Raw genomic sequence first — 19,637 nt, 5'->3', positions numbered from 1 at the left:
TGTGAGAGGACATTTCCAGGGCCCAGGACCGGGAGGCCCGTTTGCCTGCAGGTTCACCAGGTTCACCAGCAACAGTGTTAATATAATAAAAGTGTACGTTTGGTCTCCTGAAAGATTGTACGAGGGAGAGTCAAAAATCATCTGCACTCTGGCTGTAGAATTTGTAGAAGTTTTAACATAACTGGAGTGCGGATGAGTTCGGACGCACCCTTGTAGAATCAGAGGCCCCATCAGGGCAGGTGTTCATCTACTAATGTGATTTAAGACATGCTGATATTAAAATGAAACTATTTTAGGTGACAAAGAAAAGTAGCTTATTTGTCAACTGAGTCAATTACTGAGGGCTATCCATTTCTCTTGTGCGAGAAATGAAGCTAATCTCATAATCATCTTTTATTGTTTTTGTTTTAGTTTTGTATTTTTGCTTATTCAAAGAAATTTTGAAGCTGTATATATATACATGTTACTAATTATTTCTTCTACTGCTTCAATTCCAGATCATGCTTCTGATTTGTTTCATAATCTTCTCTTTAGTACTTAGTCTCTTGTAGTTTCTTGGTATTTGATTTCTTGGTAAATTTCTATCTAGATTGATTTTTTTCCCATATCAACAGCTGTTGTGTTCAGTTGAGTTTCGTCCCCCAAAAGAGGGTATGTTGACGTTCTGGCCCCCAGTTCCTCAGAACGTGGCTTCATTTGGAAATAAGCTCTTTGCAGAGTCAACCAAGTGAAGATGAGGTCACAAGGGTGGCCCTGATCTAGTGATTGGGGTCCTCGTTCAGTGGGGAAATCTGGAGACAGACACAGAGGGAAGATGACGTACAGATGCCAGTGTGACCAGGGAGTCAGAGCCTGCACTGATGCAGGGCAAGCAGGAACCGCCGGCGCCGGGAAGAGGCAGGAGGGGCGCGTCCCCGTCCCACACCCTGATTTCAGGCTTCCAGCCTCCAGCAGCATGTTTCTCTGGCTTAAAGCCTCCCAGCTGATCCTACAGCAGCCCTAGGAATCCAGGGGCTAGTTTCCACAGCAACATTTCAAAGCACCATGTTGCTTCCCTATCTTTAACACTTTTATCTGGTTTATTACACCTTAAAAATGGTTTGTCTTCCAAAAAGAAAAGAAAAAAGAAACTTTATTTTGCCTCCTTCTAATAAAAGGGACTTTAAGATTACCTTCTATTTATGACAATTATTTTTACTTTCCAATCCTTATATATTTTATTTTTCTTGACTTAATTCATTGGCCAAGACTTCTAGTACCTTGTTGAATGGAAATAATGATAGTGGGTTTCTCAATTTCAATCCCAATAAAATATTTTCTTCATTAAAAAAAAAAACTATTAGTTTTCGTCTGCCTATATTTGTGTTTTGTTCCACGAGTCCTCTTTCCTGTTTTAACACTGTTCTTCTTCCCTGCATGTGTGTTCCTTGAAACACTGACTGGTCTGTGTGCACCTTCCTCCCTCCCGGCCTGCAGCCTCCGTCTCTTTCTCGTACGCGTCAACATCTTTCTCTTTTCATCTTCAATCTTTCTTGTGCTTCAGAGGATTTTCCTCTAGTTTTGTGGAGAATCAGGGTCAGAGAGAAAAGACCGCAGTGCACCTGAAGGAGAGCAGAGCAGCTCTGGTCGGACACAGCTTCCACAGTCAGAGATCAAAGCCACTCCCGAAGACATAGTACATTTTCTAAATTAATTTCTCATTCTTTACCTTCTTCAGAAACACACCGCCCGCGTGGCGCTCATTGAATTGTTCTTCGTTCCGCTGTGACTTGTGGGCATACCCTCTTCCTCCTGAGGTCTGGAGTCTCTGCGAGGTTTTGTGCAGCCCTCAGGGAGGATGCCTGCTTGGAGGGCGAGGATGCCACGAGGGACCACAGCTCTGGGGAGTCGGGTGGGTGAGACAGCCGCCCAGGCCCCTGCCCCTGCCAGCCTGGGTGTTTGGAGGGGCCTGGGGGCGGACATTTGGCCTAGAACTTTGTCAGAGTCTCAAGAGAGCTGCGGCCTCAACGCTGCTGTTGTGTGAGGGCCGCGTGGTGAGGTTTCCCTGTTCACGTGGCCGGAACGGGGGTCTCTGAGGGGCACCAGCCTGTCTCCAAGCCAGGGTCAGGTGGGGGCTGAGGGGAACTCGGAGCAGACAGATCTCAGGAGCCTGCCCAGAGGGTGTGACGCCCCAGGGTCCTGCTCCGCTCTGCCTGGGGTCTTCCCACACCGACGCCCGAGGTCAGTGAGGGGGGGCAATGCCAGCTGCACAGCATCCAGGAAGGGAATCTGGGCGGCTGTACGTGCAGCTGCTGGCGAGAGGCCTGCCCGCGCTTTAAAGGCTGAGGGAACGCGAGGTACAGCTGGGCAAGGCGCTTGGGAGTCAGATCTTCGGACGATACAGGCTACCCCGTAAACTCCGGCAGTGTGCGGGACCGGGACGGCAGGCGGCCCTGGCCTGCTCCGTTAGGCTGTGCCTCACTCGGGCTGGCGCCCGCAGGACTGTGAGCGCCTGCAGGTATCAGCCATGTGGCACATGGCTCCCAGCACAGGCTTCATGCCCATCGCTTCATAGAACTGTCCACGAATGACAGGCATTGTCTGAAATCCTTCCTAACCCCATGCAGAGCACATAAAATCATTTTGAATGATTCTTTGGCTTATTAAAAAACAACCCAAAGAATTATTAACATACAGGATAAAGCCCAAACATTCTACAGCCCAAGTGCAACTTTCCCACCAGAGACCCTGCAGGTTCCTGACTTTGCATGACGTGTCTGCCCAGACCAGCTCCCCGGTGAATGTAGCAACTACGGGACGAGTCAGTGGCGACCCAAGGGTCTGCCCCACAGACATACCAGAGGGGACACGGTGCCACCTGGGGCCCTTTACAGGCTGCATGTGCCGGCCCTTCGGGGCTGGAAGTGTTGGGTCATGGTAGTGCATCACAGCTCTTCACTTTCCTGACGGGACAGACTGCTGCTGGGCCCCCAGTGTGGGCCAGCGACTGAGGACACAGGGTGCAAAGGCTGGCCACTGGCTTCATGGTGCCCCTGCTGTAGGGCCTATGCCCCCGTCCATCCGTGGACTGGGCCACAGAGGCCTGCTCTTTCCCTCCTGCCCTGGATGTGCTCACTGTCAAGAGGACGCCCCTGATAAAGCATGTACCCCGAACCCTCGTCTCTGGCTCTGCTTCTTGGGAACTTGCCCTATGTCACCAGGTCCACTGACACCACTGTGAGCACAGCAGGAAGCTGAAGCCCCAGCATGACGGAGGTAAGATGCCCCCAGGACTGGGACCTGGCTGTGCTGGGACGGCCCACCCTCTTCTGTCCAGCCTGGTCCCACAATCAGAGCAGGAGTTTTGTCTTCTGATTCGGGGGAGGCCCCGGAGTCGTTGGGACCCTGTCAGAGCAGCGTGTGGTCAGCGGGCGGCAGTGTCAAGGGCTCAGTGTTCATTGTTATTTACTTCCATTGAGTGTGTGTGTGAGCTCATACAGCCTGGCTGAAAAGCACTGCTTTTAATTAACTTCACAATAACAAGATTCTGCATTTTACACAATTGGATTTTTTAGACTCCACTGAGGAGCCTCGTGGAGGAGCTTTTCTTGGCAGAGCAGACGGCCTTGAGGAACGTGCCTGACGCTCTCTGTGGGTACATCGATGTGTATTTCCATCCTGAAGGGACGAGGTCAGTTGTATAATTTTCTTTTGTGATGCTGTTCCACTTTGTGGATTTTTGATGGCAAAATTCTAGTCCTCAGCCACTCCCTTCTCTTCTACTTCAAAAGCTTATGCTTTAACATTCAATAAAGTCTTATATCTTTGAATACTTGGTAAAATCTTTAAAAAAAGACAAGTGTTACTTGTCTCAGCCGTTACTTGATATGAGTTCTGGGAATGATGATTAATTTTAACATCACCTTAACTAAGCCAGAGGTAGTCAGTCATAACTGGCAAAGGAAGGTGCTGTAAAAAGACGGTGACTTGTTGTTTTGTGCTATTCACAGCACCATTAGCACGAGTGATTAGAAGTCACTAAAACGATCAGAAGTAATTATATTATTGATAGTCGCGTATTGATTTGTAATAACATACACAGGGAGACATTCAGATGATTTGTCCAAGATAAATTTGCAGCACTTCCAGCAATGGTCTGGAAACGAAATCAATTTTGCCGTGGGATTCTGTGGGATTGCTTCTCGCTCCTGCTTTGTGGGTACACTTCTTCTTAGGTGAGTAGGTCGGAGAGCTCTTACTTCTAGAGGAAGACAGTAGCCATCACAGGCACGCAAACGTGTGTGTGGTTCAGTGAGTTCAGTCACATTCACATTGTTGAGTTAATTCGAGGGTGATGTGAACAAAAGTCACAAAAATGTTAATGTTCTCTTTCACGCATAGAGTAGTTTTGTTCAGGGGTCAAGCTGCTTTCTAAGTACTAATTCACTAAGCCCAAACTTTCTGTGTCACATGACTCACTTTTGTTCTTTCTTTAAAACTAACACTCTACCCAAGCTGAATTTCTGATAATATGGTAAGACCAAAATGAAATATAACCAAAACATAAATTGCCAGGCATAGTTCTGTAGGGAAATTCCAGCTTAAGAAGCTTCTGTCATAACAGGGGTGTGAGACCCCTCCCCCTGGATTTATGATATACTTGGAGAATCTGAACAGAGTATTTGACGACCAGCTCTTCCAGGTTACTTCAGAAAAGGTAAAAATTTCACAGAACTGGGATCTGTAGGAGAGAGCACGGCGTGAACAAATTCTGCACGAATCTGACCAGGAGTGAGAGGATCAACTCCCATCAGCAGCAAGGCTTCGGGGTGTCACCCGCGAGTTACCTCATTAATCAGCACCCCTTTACTACTCTCTTTCACCCCAACCAGGCTTTCTCAAGTCTAGAGCCCAGCTGCATGTGAGTAATGAAGTTTTCATTCAGAATTCGCTTGGAATTCGTTGCACAGGAAAAAAGTAGAGGGGAGGTGCTACAGGTAGGCCGCGTGGTGAAAAATGCCCCACAGCAGACAGTCAAGCAAGGTGTCGGCAGAGGCCCTCCAGTGCTGGCTGGCAGGAGATTAGCTACTTAATTACTGTCCCGCGGCTGCCCCTCTGTGGAACTCAAAACTGCGGAGGAGCAGAGCTAGCTCACGTGCCTGGCGTCCGAGTCCCTCCAGTTCCCGGGCCTCGGGCTGGCTACCTCTCCAGCCTTTCTCTCCTGGACACCTACACATTTCTTACTGTCTCAGACCCTCTGGGATTTGTTATGTAAAAGCTGACTTATTTCACAAATTAAACCATGCTAGTGTGTTGATCAGTGCTAATGATGTCTAACTCCTCCCAGGTAGCAGTCATGAGATGTCATAGTGGTTTTCTGAAGATGACTGACCATGGTTCACAGGTGTAGCTCTGAGGATGGCATTTCAGGGCTTTGGGAGAGCTTTGGAAGCAAATAGCCCTCAGCAGCGATTCAATTCATTCTAATAACCCTCTGTTGGGTGTTGTTATGCCCTATGCCCGCCTTGACATCCACTGGAACCAGGTTTTTATACATATAAACACACAAAGCATAGCTGGGTTTTCACGAAGTGCCACTTTGGCTGGGACTGGCAGGACTGGAGCAGAAGGAGGTGAAGGGAAATAGTCTTTCCCCTTTTCCAAGGCTGGACTGCACTTTGAGAAACAATGTGCTGTTTACACGTCATTCAACACAGTGGGAGAATCACAGGTGGACGAGCTGCCCAGTAAGATGCACGTGTTAACTGCGAGCCCAAGGAAGACAGGTGTGCCGTTCCCGGTGGAAGATGAGGAAGGAAGGCTTCATAGAAAAAGTGGCATTTGAACCTGGACTTGGGTGAAATCCGATGTGTGGCCGCGACTCGGGTTGGGGGATAGGGAGAGGGGATGACGAGGAGAGGCACAGGTCGGCAAAAGAGACATAAGAAGGGGAGATGCCCATAGACAAGTGAGGACTCCTCAGGTGACTGCAGGTGTGTGCAGGGAGCCCAGGATGGAAAAATAGGGAAGGAAACTTTGTGCCTGTGAAGCCCTCGGTGTCAACTCAATTTCTTTGGTTTGTAGGCAGAGAACCATTGTAGGTTGTAGAGCAAGGGGGCTGGAACCCATGGCAGCTGCAGGAGGAAAGATCAGAGGGGGAAAGGCAGGGGGGGCTCTGAGGGCCTGAATTAGGCAGTGGCAGTGGGCCTGTGAGGGAGGTGGGGTGCAGTGTGTGTGAGAGAGACGTCGGAGGTGGATGCCACTGAAGGTTGACAATGGGCGTGACTCAAAGCAGGGAAACTAGGAGACGGGGGAGCTGCTTTCGAGTAAGAACACGGAGAGGTGGAGGCAAGCGGAGTTTGATCTCAGACATAATGTGTTTTGAAGACGTGGCAGGATTTCCAGATAAAGACGGCTCTCAGGCCATTGGAAATGCCACAAACACTCTCCCACGTGTACTTAGTAGTCACACAGAGACCTGCCCGGATGAAGCTGCATCCACTTAGAATCCAAGCAGACGATCGACGTGTTTAGTGCAGCGAGCGGTCTTCTTTGGAAACAGCCTCGGTTATAGCAACAGATGTGGGTGATTAAGACCCACCCACGAATTACACTTCTATTCTGACACCACCTGGCCCTAGACTGACTTGACGCTCCCATTGTATGGAATGCCCAGGCCCACTGTGCTGTGAGGAAGTAAGCGCAGAGCTTTGCTCTGGAGACTGGGGCTTGAATCCTGGTTTTGCTGCACTAAGGCCTTCACTCATAGCCCCAGACCCTCTTGAGCTCTCTGCCTCAGTGGTCTGTTTATTATGAAAGAGGGAGAGACTGTGGTGTGCCCCCCCCCCCGCCCCGTGTCCACTGGATTTATGTCCAAGACCATAAAGCACAAGGTTTGGGGTTCACCCGTTTCAAGCTCATCATTGATTCGTATGAGATCAGTGAGACCCATGTAAGAAATGCCCACAGCTCCCGAGTGGTCACTGCTGTCCCATCACGGGGAAGAACAAAGAGGAAGAAGGCTTGGTCCTTGTCCCCAGAGCTGTCACTCAGGCTAATGAGAAAGATAAAGGCCAAGGAGATAAGGGCAGAGATAAGTGGATAAGATAGTGGGAGCACAGTAAGCGGAGGAGGGATTTTTCCTGGAGTTGATATTAGGCACGCAGTGGGCGCATGTGGGCAGAGAAGGGGGCACCCAGGGTGAAGGCCACCAGGTCTCCAGGAACCAGCATGTGGGGGGCGCGTGGTGGGACTGCGATTGGGGTCAGGTGGTGGAGGGTCTTGAGTCTCCTGCTAAGAGGGTGGGCTTGCGCTCAGCAGACAATGCAGGAAGTATTAAGTTGCCTATTTCTGAAAGGGGAATACATGCCACTGTTTCCCGAGCCAACTTGCTACTCGTGCCACAGGGCCAAGAGGATGGTGGTGGCGGAAGCACCGGGAGGTCGTCAGGGTGCCCCAGGCCCGCGGGTGGGGCTGAACCGGGAGGAGTGGATCCGGAGTGAGAAGACGGAGGGAGAGACACACGCTCCCGGGACCCTTGCCAGCCTGGACCGTGCGGAAAATGGTGGCAGTTATTAGAAGCCAGGAGGGGGGGCTGGTTTGTGGAGTTCGGGGTTTGGGGGCATGTCGATGATCAGGTGGACAGTCGGAGGTGTGAGCCGGCCTCCCCAAACGGCCAGGCCTGGAGCCCCAGGTTTGGCGATGCCCCAGAGGTGACCCCGACGCGGTGGGGGCGGAAGGGGGAAGCGCAGAGGACGAGCCGCAGGGCCCGCGGGCAAGGGCGCGGGAGGAGCTGCTGAGGACGCGGGGCCCGGGCCCAGGACGCGCCGGGGGATGGGGGCGAGGTGCTCGGGCCGAGCCGGGACGTGGAGATTCGGAGGCCATCCCTGCTCCAGCCTCCTTCACGGCGGGAGGCTGCGCCGCCGAGGCAGCGGCGCTGGCTGTAGCCTCAGGGCCAGGCTGGCGGGTCCCACGTCGGCGTGAATCGGGAACTTCCAGCCCCGTCCTCTTTACGCGGCCCACGCTGTCCTCTACACCCCCTGCCCCCCGCCCCCCGCCCCCAGGCGCATTTATTTAAAAAAAAAAAAAAAATCAGTCCCCAAAGAGCCGGAACGCCGAGGCCGCGGCCCCCGCAGGTATTTTTTTGCCTCGGGCCCGGGAAGGCGAGGCCGGGGCTGGGCGGGGAGGCCCCGCGGGGCCGGTGCGCGCGCCCCGCGCCCCCGGGAGCGCGCGCCGCGCCGGCCCGCCCTGCGTCCCCGGGCGCGTCCCCGCCCGGCCCGGCCCCGGAGCGCGCGCCCGCCGCCCCCGCGCGCGCGCGCCCCTGGCCGTCACGCGCGCCTGGCGGAGCCGCCCGGTGGAGCGGCGGCGGGCGCGCTCTGGGGGACGGGGGCGCGCGGGGGCGGCGCCGGGGAGGAGCGCGCTGCGCCGCCGCCCGGCCTGCCGCCGCTCGGTGCGGGTCCGCGGGGCGCGAGGAGCGGCGGGGCCGCGGCCTGGAACAAAGGGAGGCCGGCGGCGCGGGGGCGGCGCGAGCATGGCGGACCGCAGCCTGGAAGGCATGGCGCTGCCCCTGGAGGTGCGCGCCCGGCTGGCCGAGCTGGAGCTGGAGCTGTCGGAAGGTAACAGGCCCCGCGCTCGGCGGCCGCGCGGTCACGGGGCCGGGGCGCGGGCGGGAGGGCGGGCGGGGGTCCCGGCGCGGGGCGAGCGCGGCCCCTGCCCTGCGGCTCCGTGTGGAGGGCCGCGGGGCCGGAGCCGGGGGGCCGGCCGCGGCCGCGGGGCCGGGGGCGCAGCCGGGGCGCGGGCCGGGGCCGCGGGGCCTGGGGCGCGGGCCGGGGCGTCCTCGCGCGCGGCCTGGCGGACGGGGCCGTGTCCTTGGTGCGCGTCCGAGCGCTGCCCACAGCCGCCGGGCCGGGCCGGGCCGGGGGCGGTTCCGCGTCGCGCGGCCTGAGGCGTCGCGGGCCTCGTTCTCATGCGAAACTTGTCGTTGGACTTGAGGGTCTGGCCGCGGGGTCCGCGGCGTCCGAGCCGCCCGGGAGCGCTGCTATTGTTCGCGCAGGCCGGGGCGCGAAGGGTGGTGAGACTGGAAAGCCTCCTCCCGCAGGCCGGGGTCTGCGCCGCCTTCCCATCGTCTCAGACTTAGGATGTGTGACAGATTTGCCTCAGTGATTTCATGGGGTGTTCTTTGCGGTGTCTTCTGTGCTCTTCGTGGTGGGGTCATGTGCTCGGCTGTCATAAGTTTTAGATCCGGGTTTGCTATGTCTTAAAAAAAATCCACTCAAGTTCCGAAATGTTGAGTGTTTAATATAGATTTAGGATTCACCCGGCTCACCCTGGGAAGGCCACTGATACACCGTCGGGGTGGGGAGAGGCCAGCTCGTCTCCAATTTCTATTTGGAGCAGTTTAGCGCTGAACGTGTGTGTGTGTGTGTGTGTGTGTGTGTGTGTGTGTGTGTGTGTGTGTGTGTGTGTGTGTGTGTGTGTGTGTGTGTGTGTGTGTGTGTGTGTGTATGCGTGTGTAACGGTTTCGTGGGGCTGGCAGCCAGAAAGTAAATTCATTCGTGCCAGTCGGTTTTCATCAGCAGGGAAAAGCTGCTGTTGACCTTATGTTTTGGCTTTTTAACACTTTCAGGGGCAAGAAGGGGGTCACGGAGGGGGCCGAGGGTGAAGTGCCTTTTCAGATGTTACTATCTGGAGGTGTTTCTGTTTCACGTTTGGGGTCCTGCAGGGTTCTGTAGTGCTCAGCTGTTCCATAGGACAGTGTCTTGGACTCTGTGCTCCGCAGACGCTGTCCTGAAGGGTTGGAGAGGGTGAGGGTGTGGCTGGTGCCTCTGTGCAGTGCCCAGTTGGGGCAACAGTGCTCAAGTCTGCACTGGTGGATGAGGTGTGGACAGATTGCTCGGAGGGAGGAAGTACCCATTAGGAAACATTTGCCCACGTTCTTTGCTTTGGCCAATGGGTTTTCCTCCCTCACTTTACAGCCCGCCAAGCTCTGCACCACGGTTGTGTTATTTACATCACCGCGTCGTTCGTTCATTACCTCCAGACCAGCACTTCTGCTGCATCTGCATTATACTGATGTTAAATGTCGGTACCCCACCTGCACAGGCAAAGCGGTGAGCCCTCGACACTCACCAGGATCCCTCCACCTCCCCCGTCCGTCTGGGGTGGGCTCACGTTTGCTTCTGCGTGTCTGGGACAGTGCGTGGCCCCTGGTGGGATGCCTGCTTGTGGACGTGGACACAGCACACTCACCTGCTAGATGGCACTCACCTGTCACCATCAGTCACTCCTAGAATGTGTCCTTCTTGTCCAGTGGATGGCAAACCACTTTACACCAAGGTGTGCTCACTAGTACTCTGAATACCCTTTGTCCGTACAGATTTTTAAAGAGGGTTTAATGCATTTCTTATTGAGTGTCTGGGCAGAGAAAGGGGTGTGTGTCTGCCTGCAGGAATCACAGTAGAGGTTTGCTCTCTCTGTAAACCTTGCGGGGCCTGGCTGGAGCAGGCAAGAGTAAGAGTCAGGGCTGTGGTTTTGGCCGTCCAGCCTCAGCCCCGCTCCCCTCCTCTGACTTGCTTTGTCCGTGTGGAGTCGATTGGGTCTCTCTTAAGGTCCTTTGGAATTCTGTGTCTTGTGACCACGTAGAGTAGTTTTACTGTCTTAAATTTGATGAATCAACTTGTTTTCCAGTGTTTGATAGAAACCAAAGAATGGAGGGATCAGAAATCCGTGTCTCTTTACATTTTAGAACTTAAAAAAAAATCCACCCAACATATCCACTTTCAAAGTGAAAAGTTAAAACCACTTTTAAAGCTGAATTTTTTTATATTGGTTTCATATTTTATCTTCAGTCAGGATTCATGTGGAGAGAATTCTGTAAATCAGTCCTCATCATTTTATTAAAATACCAGGAAATACTGTGGAAACGTGTGTGGATGTTCCAGTGCTCAGTTCCTACCGAGGAGCATGGAAAAACGATTCCATTTTAAGCACATAACGTAGGTTGAAAAAAACAGAGTAGACTATTCTTTCAAAGTTCCTATATGGCCTGCCAGCTGTTAATGGTTGTATATAGTCTAGTTTAGCAGACGCTGGTCTAGTTTTGGTTTGAGCTGTCTCTGGTGCTGTTACAGACACTAACATTGTTTTATTTTGTGGGTCACTGTTTGGTACAGGGTTGCAGATTGACTTCTTGGCTGCAGAACTCAGATTTTCATGTTCCTGCCCTGCTGGTTGCCTCCTCTCTTCTTTCCACTGTCTGTTGCTCCCCAGTACTTCCCTCTCAGGGAGAAGCTGGGCTCCTCTCCCTGCAGAACTGGTGCCAACAAAGAACAGGAGCTTTCTGTGGGGAGACGTGGCGGCCGCCCCGCCCATGGGCAGTCATGGCCTCCAATCCACAAGTCTGGGTGAAGTCTTTGGTGTGGGGCCAGGGGTTGTCGGTCTGGTGAATTCTTGGGACACGTGAGATGGAGAGGAAGCCAGTGAGCTGGCTGGTCGCTGGGTGCCAGGTGGGGTAGCGGTGGCTCTTTTCTCTACACACTTTTCCCTAAATCATTTTTTTGTTCCCTTCCTCTCTCTTCCCTTCCCTTCATTCTTGCCTTTAGGAACCATGAATTTTCCTATTTGACTTTAAGAGGGCCCCCAAACAGTTTCATTAATACATGAATAAACATTATTTGGCTTAAGGAAAACCTTTAAATGGAAATACTGGCAAAGCAGAGAGGAAACAAAATTTCTCAATAAAGATGGGCTCATATTTTATTTAAAAAAAGTCAGTTGTTGATTGAAATTCAGCACTAAGTTTCTCTGTTAGCTGACAGCTTGTGTCCTGGGCTGTACATACCCTGGACTTGCAACTCGAGACTATCTCATCCCATTCTTTCAGGAGTGGTTTGATTTCTATTTTGGTATGACTTTGGGAAATTGCCTTGTGATGTATCCTGTGAAAACTGTTTTGTTTTTGCAGAAGAGAAGTCCATTAGCTTCATATTTTGTGGTTTTTTAATTGTGAGTATGCCGACTAACTTCCTAACTCTTGCTTATGGGAGTTACTCAGTTTATAAGGGACAGAATTACTGCAACTATTAGTTATGTTCTGTAATCAAGTCCAACTTAACATTTTCTAGTAAAACTGCCCAAGGGAGGAGGTAGATGCTATCAGTTCTTTGTGTTGGTTAAGGAACCAGTACTTTTTAAAATTGTAGATGAGCAGTTCACATGCCGCTGGCATAAACCCTCCACCGGAGTAAGATCTAAAGAGATGGCTGGTTGGAAGGTTTGTAGATCTGGTGGTGAGGGTGGGGGTGGTGGCATTTTCAGGGCTGCCAGCACAAGATAGCAGATACTCGTGGCTCTAGAATGTGAGTTCTGTCCCCAGCAGCCCCTGTGCTTTTCTTGGAGGTCCCTTTGGCTGCAGAGGTGGCCATGCAAACTGAAGCCTGGGACCACCTTCCAGGGTTGGGGAGCAGAGGCCTGCCGCCCCTAATGTAGCACAGACATTCTCATTGGGAGGAAATAGTGGACTCTGGAAAGCCAATATGTGAAAAAACGTTTTCTTCCAGAGTCTTGTTGATAGTTTGTTGTCATTGGGAGGGGAGGAGGGAGGAGATCAGCAGATTCAGGGAACAATAGCTGAGTTGCTGCACCTGGAATCACACTACACCATTGTTAACAAAACCTGTTCACTCTGCGACATCCTCTCAAAGCTGCCCCCACCCCCGGCCCCCTGCCCCTGCTAGCTCTATGCATAGTGGTGAATGAAATGGAGTGCTTGGCTTGATAAATCTAAGATCGTTACCTGATGAAAAATATTTACACATTGGCAGCATTGACATATGTGGGATGTGAAATGTGTGGACTTGAATTTGAAGAGTTCTTCAGAGTTAAGAAAATAGTTAAATTCGAATGTTCTTTTCTTGATGAATACATATAAATGTCAAACTTAGCCAGGAAATTAGAGGCACACGTTAAAGGCACTGCTGGGTAAGGTTGAGCCCAGTGGTGCTGCAGTCACCTGAATGTTGTGAGCTCACAGCTGTAACGACGACTGTTTTGTTTCATTCCGGGCCACTGGCTTTATGTTCTTGTTATGGTTTGGAGGCTACAAGCTGTTGGATGTTATGAGTCACTTTTTGCCTCCCTCCTCCCAGCCTTTTCAAGTGGGTTGCCTCTTTTTTTAGAGCTGATTTTTTTTCAAGCAGTGATTTATGGGATGAGTTGTAGCATTCTGAATTGCAAAGAGAATGTATTGGATAATCTTCATTTTGATGTCATGTATATGGACAGACTCACATCTTACTCATATGAAGATTCTTATAATTACTCAAGCACCTTCCTAAAAGCAGATGCTTGCCTGCAGTTATTGGCTTGGTTTTGCACCTCAGTGTTTATCCTGTAACAGGGGACACTTCATTTGCTTTGACGTGGAAGGCACCTCGGGTGATGTGATGGGCTCTGGCCACTGTGTACTGTTCCTGTCCTCCAGTCCCTCTGTCTGTATGCCTCTGCTTTCAAGGTTGCCAGCGTTAATTTTCCTTCTTTCGTGATCTCTTTGTGTGCCCTGCAAAAGTGACCTCCTATTGTTGCCAGTGCTCTGTTCTTTCTGCTGAGAGGGTCAAAACCTTGTCACGTCTCGAAAGAAGCAGTTGCACCCATTTGTTGGTGGTGGCAATAAATAGCGCTCTCAAAGGGGAGACTCCAGTTGGGAATCCCAGCTGGCGGGGGTGAGAACATACGAGTCGGGTTGGTACATATACGGCACTTTCTTCAGGACCCAACGGGGTGTTAATGTTCAGCCCTTAAGACAGAGTGGGAAAGGGCTAAGATACTGAGCTGTGAAAGTCAGCATCACAACAAGCAGCCTTCTCTTGTGGGGGTGGGGGGCTGAGGAGGTTGCTCTTGAGTTTTGTTGCTGCTGAATATCGTGGAGAATGAAATGTGCTCTCTGTGCTGAGAATCGCAAATTGAGATGGTTCTTTACCAAGTGCTTTGTGCAATAGGTATGGAAAATCCAGGAAAAAACAACCCAAAAGAGTGAGGAAAGGGGGGATTCTGCAATTGATAGTGGATTAAAAAGATCTTTTTCTTCTGGGCTGCTGGTTTGAAATCATGTTTTTTGCTTATTAGGTTGGAAGCGGTTTCTATGTCGTCGTGAAAAGATTGAAGACCATGGGTCAAATCCAAACTGGTTCTTTCGGCATGAGAGAGCAATTCTTTACATACTTGTCTGCAATTATGCACAGTTAAATTTTTTTTTTTAACTGAATTATCTGGTTAGTCAAGTCACATATTTTTCTATTTTTTTTATTAGAGGAATACTATAACATTGTAAAATTATGAAATAAAAAATTCATGTGTAAACATGTCCCCTCTTCAATGTGGGGTGCTTCACACCGACCAACCTCAGGTCTGAGCCTCTGGCCCAGGAGGAAGGCAGTTCCGGCTGGACACTCAGGCCTGGGCAGGGAGACGCTTTCTTCCAAAACCACAAGAGTGAGTCTCTCGTGTTCTGACCATGTGTCTCTCAACACTGTAGCTCGCCATGTGTCAGGAGTTTATAAAACGTGTTACGCTTTTGTGGGGAGGGGCCGGAACATCCTGGTTTCCATGGGTTTCCATGTGGTGGGTCTTTGTGGCTTTGTGACGCCTGCTCCCCGGCTTTGGCAGGGCCACGTGTCTGGACCGCTTCACCCTCTGAAAGAACACGGGCTTCCACGTGGAGCCCCGTCCTCTTTCTGGCCAAGCTCAGAGTCACGTTCCTGTGAAGATGCAGGTGGCGCGGCTCTAGCTGACGTGCTCTCTAAGGAAGCACTTCCTCGCTGGTTTACCTGAAATGAAAACAGAAATGTAAACGGTGTAACTAATTAACCTTATGAGAAGATTCTGGGTCTTTATGAATAAAGTAATGTAAATGAAGATTATGGCTTTATTGCAGATAGAGCACATCCAGTTATATCAGCGTCACAGTGACTCATGCCTGACAAAATGTAGCCTATAAACCCTCCAGAAGGACAAGAGCAGTCACAGAGCCTGGTGTTGTCAGGGGACGGGGACGGGTGACATCTGGAGTTGGCCAGATGCTTTAGGAAGGATGGGTTCACTCTGGAGCCATTGGTCTGGGGGGCTGGATTAGTGCAGTGGGCACTGAAAGCACAAAAACCCATGTTTACCTTGTGGGCTTCCTGAACCTCTTTGGGTCTTTTTCTAAATCCTATTTGTGGAGATGTGTGTGAAGCTCTTGAGAATTCTCATGTGCGTGTCCATCAAGAAGTCTGCCTTCGATTTCCCTACGTTGGGTGGGCACATCCAGGGCTCTGCAGTCGTGGCATCACTGTGGGGAAGCTGCCAGGTTCTCCCAGCCTCACTGTCCTCTCCTCGGCGGTCATATTGGGTTAAGAACCCTCCCTGCCTTCGGGATGGTAGATCAGCAGGGCAGAGTCACAGTATCTGCTCTGTAAACATCCATCCCTGCAGTTTCCCTCCTAGGTGCTCTCTCTGGGACAGATTTCCCTGCCCCCCTGTCCCCCAGTTTATCCAGGTGACTTGAGTTATAGTGGCAGTGAGAGTGGCCTTGGGAGAAAAGCAGTGGAGAGGAGGCCCAGGCCTGGGTGTGGGAAAGCACTTTTACTCTCCTCTGCTTGGAGACTGCACCTCTTAATAGATGCTACCTGAGCACTTACCCTGTGCTAGGACAGCTTCAGAGTGGCAATGCCTTTTTTTTTTTTTTTTTTAAATAAAACTTACTTTCTGGTGGACTCTGTCAATATTCCTGGAAGCCCCCTTTTCAGCCCCTTTACTTTTCAAGAGAAAAATTGGGGAACGGTGTCCTAGGTCAGATTCAAGTCCAGGTGTGTCTGGGAAGGACGCCTGTTAGGTTGTAATCATCATATCTCGGGACCACGTGTGGGCCTCCAATCAGCGTTGTCCCCAGCGCTCCGTGGAGGAGGGGCCTACTGTGTCCTGCAGCCGCTTCCCCTCCTGAGGACAAAGCACAGAACTCCATCACTGTGAGTCTGGGAATCGTCCTCCCTGAGGTGCGTGGCCCCCTGGCCTCAGCGCGTGTGGACTGGGCTGGCACCCCTCTCGTCATGTCCCGAGACACGTGCACATCGATGACGCCGGCAGGCCACACAGGTGGGATTGCGGGAGCCCGGGCAGCTCCGAGAGGCCAGATCAGAGCCAAGGCTGAGGCTCTGTGCCCGTGCCCGTGACAAGTCCTAGGCTTTTATCTGTTACCATCTCCCTGGCAGTTATGGCGGTTGAGTTCCGTGTGGCTTTGTGAGTGTGAGTGAGAGCTTTTTCTGATCGTCTTTCATAAGCTGCTTCTTTTAAAATAAAAACCAGAGATAGTTTGAGGCCCCCCTCACCCCATCCCCCGTGAGCTTAATGATACCGCGGACCGTGTGGCGTATGGTAACTGCTTAAGAGTAACACCACGTAATAAACTGGAGCTGTGATTCAGGCTAGATTCTTAAGTGAGCATCCCTGGGCTTCAGAACATCTTTTGTTTTCTCTTATTTTGACTAAGGTGATGAAGGCTTGAAGGCTGTTGAGATTTAGTAACACAAAGTAATCTTTAAGGAGCTATTTAAGCAAGGGCGCAATTCCATTAAACTTAAGTCATTAAGAGACACCCGTTTAAACCAAAGGAAATAGTGTATCAACTTGCCAGGGTGGAAACTTTGTTACTAATTTACATTGTAATATGCCTCATGCCTGCAAGTTACTGTTGCACCCCCTGTCTGTAAGGAAGTTCTGTCAACATGAGACTTGGTGTGTTGGTGGGTTTTGTTGTTTTATTTTGCTTTCAGCTCAAGGGAAGACAGTCTTATAGGCGTCCCCCACCAAGCACAACATTGACCTGGGCAAAATGAGAAGCAGTGCTTGGGGTTATTGTGCTGTTGATATCAGAGTTTAGGCTTTGAGAATTTCTGTTACTTGTACATAAATTAACATGAAAAGAAAATAGAATTCTGCCTCCCCCCTTTGGTGGTGAATTATCATAATTATACCAGTAAGGGATTTTATAATGCCTGTTGGTATTTTAGAATTTTTTCCTGTTGCTAGGAAGATCTGGGATCTAGGATACAGGGAAGAAAGTAGCCTTGATATTGTCTCCTTCATGACTTGTTGAATTTGACACAAATAGGATTCTGAATGAAATCTGCCCTTTATGGAAAGTGTCTAAGTAAAACAGGCTTCCTGAAAGTGTCGTACAATATTCCTGCTGCTGTGGATACACAGGAGCAAAGCCTTGGGGTGTCTGCTGTTAGGGGTGCCCACCACAGATAGGAAGCTGGCTGGCTGACTGTGTCATTGGAGTCATAGGGCAGGTTTGATCACTGTCACTCTTGAAAGATGATGTGGGGTGAGGAGCGGTGTTTAGAACACCAGTATTACTTGAAACAAAGATATGAAAAAAACCTTACAAGTCTCATGGTGCCTTATAGCTTTCAGCTGCTTTCATATTGACAGTTTTTTTTTTAGTCCTTTGAAAATATTTTCTAGGGAAAGGACATTAGCTTCTTTGTATAGATGAGGAGACTTCAAATGATGAGAAACTCACCACGAGCACTAGAATCTTGGCTTCCTGACACATTTTTCACCATCACGAGGGAATGGAACCACAGAGCAGCTTGTTTTGAAGCACGATGGGGATCCCGTCTTCTCCTGCGAGGACAGTGCCAGGAGCTCTGTGCAGTCGGGTGCTCTCCGGAGGGTGAGCAGTGGGCAGCCCCTCCCCAGCAGCCTGTTCCAAGCCAGCGAGGAAATCAGTTGCGTTCCCCTTGCACATGATTGTAATGGGTGGAGGCTTACGTACGCTGCATGTTTTCTTAGCTGGCTGCCCCTACACGTTACATTTAAGATCGAGTCTGTCATCTCGGGGTTGAATATGTGGGTGTTCGCTGCACAACTCTTTTCTGTGTGTTTGAAAATTTTCTGTTTCTCGTGGAAGGTAAGCAGCATTCTTTAGAATCAGGAGTCTGGATGTGGTATGGTTTATCAGAAATCTTAAATCGTTTTGGTCAAGAGACGATGCTGTTGATTCTTGTGTCATTTCCGGGTAAAATATTCTACATGAAGTTCCAGGAATAACCTCTTCAGTGTCTGTGCAAGAGTGACCTCTCCCAGAGCCTCCCGTCACTAACTGGGATGATGGCAATCATGTTTAAGCCGCCACCAATCACTTACAAGGCAATCAATCTTAGGTCTTTTACGTAGAGTGCTTTTATTCCGAGTGGAGTGCCCGTCTGGCCTTCTCCAGGCCTTGCAGGGATAGGGGCCACATCTAATGGGCTTGAACCACCCTCATCTCAGGTCCCCAGAGAACCAGAATCTTGTCAGTAGGAGTGGACAGTGCATGGACTTTTAAATCAGATGTTGCAAATCGATGTCTTTTTTTGGCATGAACAAAGTGTGTTATCTCTGTTTATGGAGAAGGACGCTTATGTATCTCAGGCCTCCACTCACTGATGGCTCAAGTGTGCTAAGCACTGCATTAGGTGTCTTACGTAGATTAGCTTTTTTGAAGGACGCTTGCCCAAGGCCCATGGCGGAGCAGTGGGTGTGAGTCGGCCGGTATATCCTGGAAGCCCTTTTGGCACCAGCCTCCTGACTTGCAGCTCCTGACGGGACACCATCCTCTTGCAGTGAGTTAGGAATCCAAGTCAGAAATGGAATGTTGAAAGAGATACCAAGTTTCATGGTATGTGTGGTAACTTTTCTTTCTTACGTATTTACTTTCACATACCCTAATGATGTTTTTTCCACCTGATGTAACAGTTAACTTAATTACCAGCCATTACTGGTACAAATTTCCATGAAGCATATTTTAGGAACCTGTAGCGTCAAAGAAGAGCCTTTATTTTATTAACTATAATGTGCTTAATAACGTTGTTGGGGTTGTGGCTTTCTTCTCTTATTTTCAGATCCTTGAGTGGAACTTATTTAGTGAGTACTCATAATTGTGAAAATAATTTAGTGATTAGAAGATCTTGTTAGGACAAATCCGTGTCTTCCTTTCTTTTTATGTAAATAAAGAAATCTTAATCTAGGTAAATGTTGGCAGGAATGACCTTGTATAAAGTGGATAAGATTTTTGTGGGAAATGGGCACCCTGGGATATTGTCTCAGGAATTTCCTAGAGCATCCATCTTTATACTCACTCGTTTACACCCTCCCCATTCCCTGATTATTCCCATTTGCACCAGAAATTTGAATCTCTCTATCTAAGATGGTACTTGTATGTGTGCGTGTGTCATGCCTTTTTGCTAGAAGATGGGCTGTCTGAATAGTGCTTTTGGACACTGACAACGGTGGTCTGAAAATCCATAGCTCCTCTTAATAAAGGTACATGTTCCAGTATCAGGAAGCCCTGGATGCTTTTTGTGTTATATTAAATAAATAAACCCCAGAACAAAGGTGGCTTTGTGTACTGTATATTTGCCGTGACTTTCTTGTAAGAAGTGTGAATGCTTCACCCACTTATGGGGAATCGCGTGACCAGCTTAAACAGAGAACATGGATTATTCTGCTTCCACCTCATTTTTGTGTGTTTGTAATCGCACCTGTTCTGCTAGCTATGCAAGCTGTCGGTCTCAGCCTAGCTGGGACCACGCTGATGGAATTAGGGGAAACAATCATTTCCAGCTTAAGTCTAAAGC

General features: G+C 50.2%; 1 protein-coding gene across 4 annotated transcripts in view; it reads left to right on the top strand.

Annotated features, from left to right (window-relative positions):
• Window positions 1-8,368: 8,368 nt before the first annotated feature.
• Window positions 8,369-19,637, top strand: part of DIP2C (disco interacting protein 2 homolog C) — a 368,761-nt gene continuing 357,492 nt past the window's right edge. For all 4 annotated transcript variants that reach the window (XM_057730681.1, XM_057730680.1, XM_057730679.1 and 1 more), the window contains exon 1: window positions 8,369-8,594. In XM_057730681.1, the coding sequence (XP_057586664.1) occupies window positions 8,510-8,594 (85 nt within the window). In that variant the 5' untranslated portion in view covers window positions 8,369-8,509. The remainder of the gene's footprint in view (window positions 8,595-19,637) is intronic.

The sequence above is a fragment of the Hippopotamus amphibius genome, chromosome 4, assembly GCF_030028045.1.
Source record: "Hippopotamus amphibius kiboko isolate mHipAmp2 chromosome 4, mHipAmp2.hap2, whole genome shotgun sequence".
Taxonomy (NCBI): domain Eukaryota; kingdom Metazoa; phylum Chordata; class Mammalia; order Artiodactyla; family Hippopotamidae; genus Hippopotamus; species Hippopotamus amphibius.
This window is presented reverse-complemented; position numbering and strand designations above follow the sequence as displayed.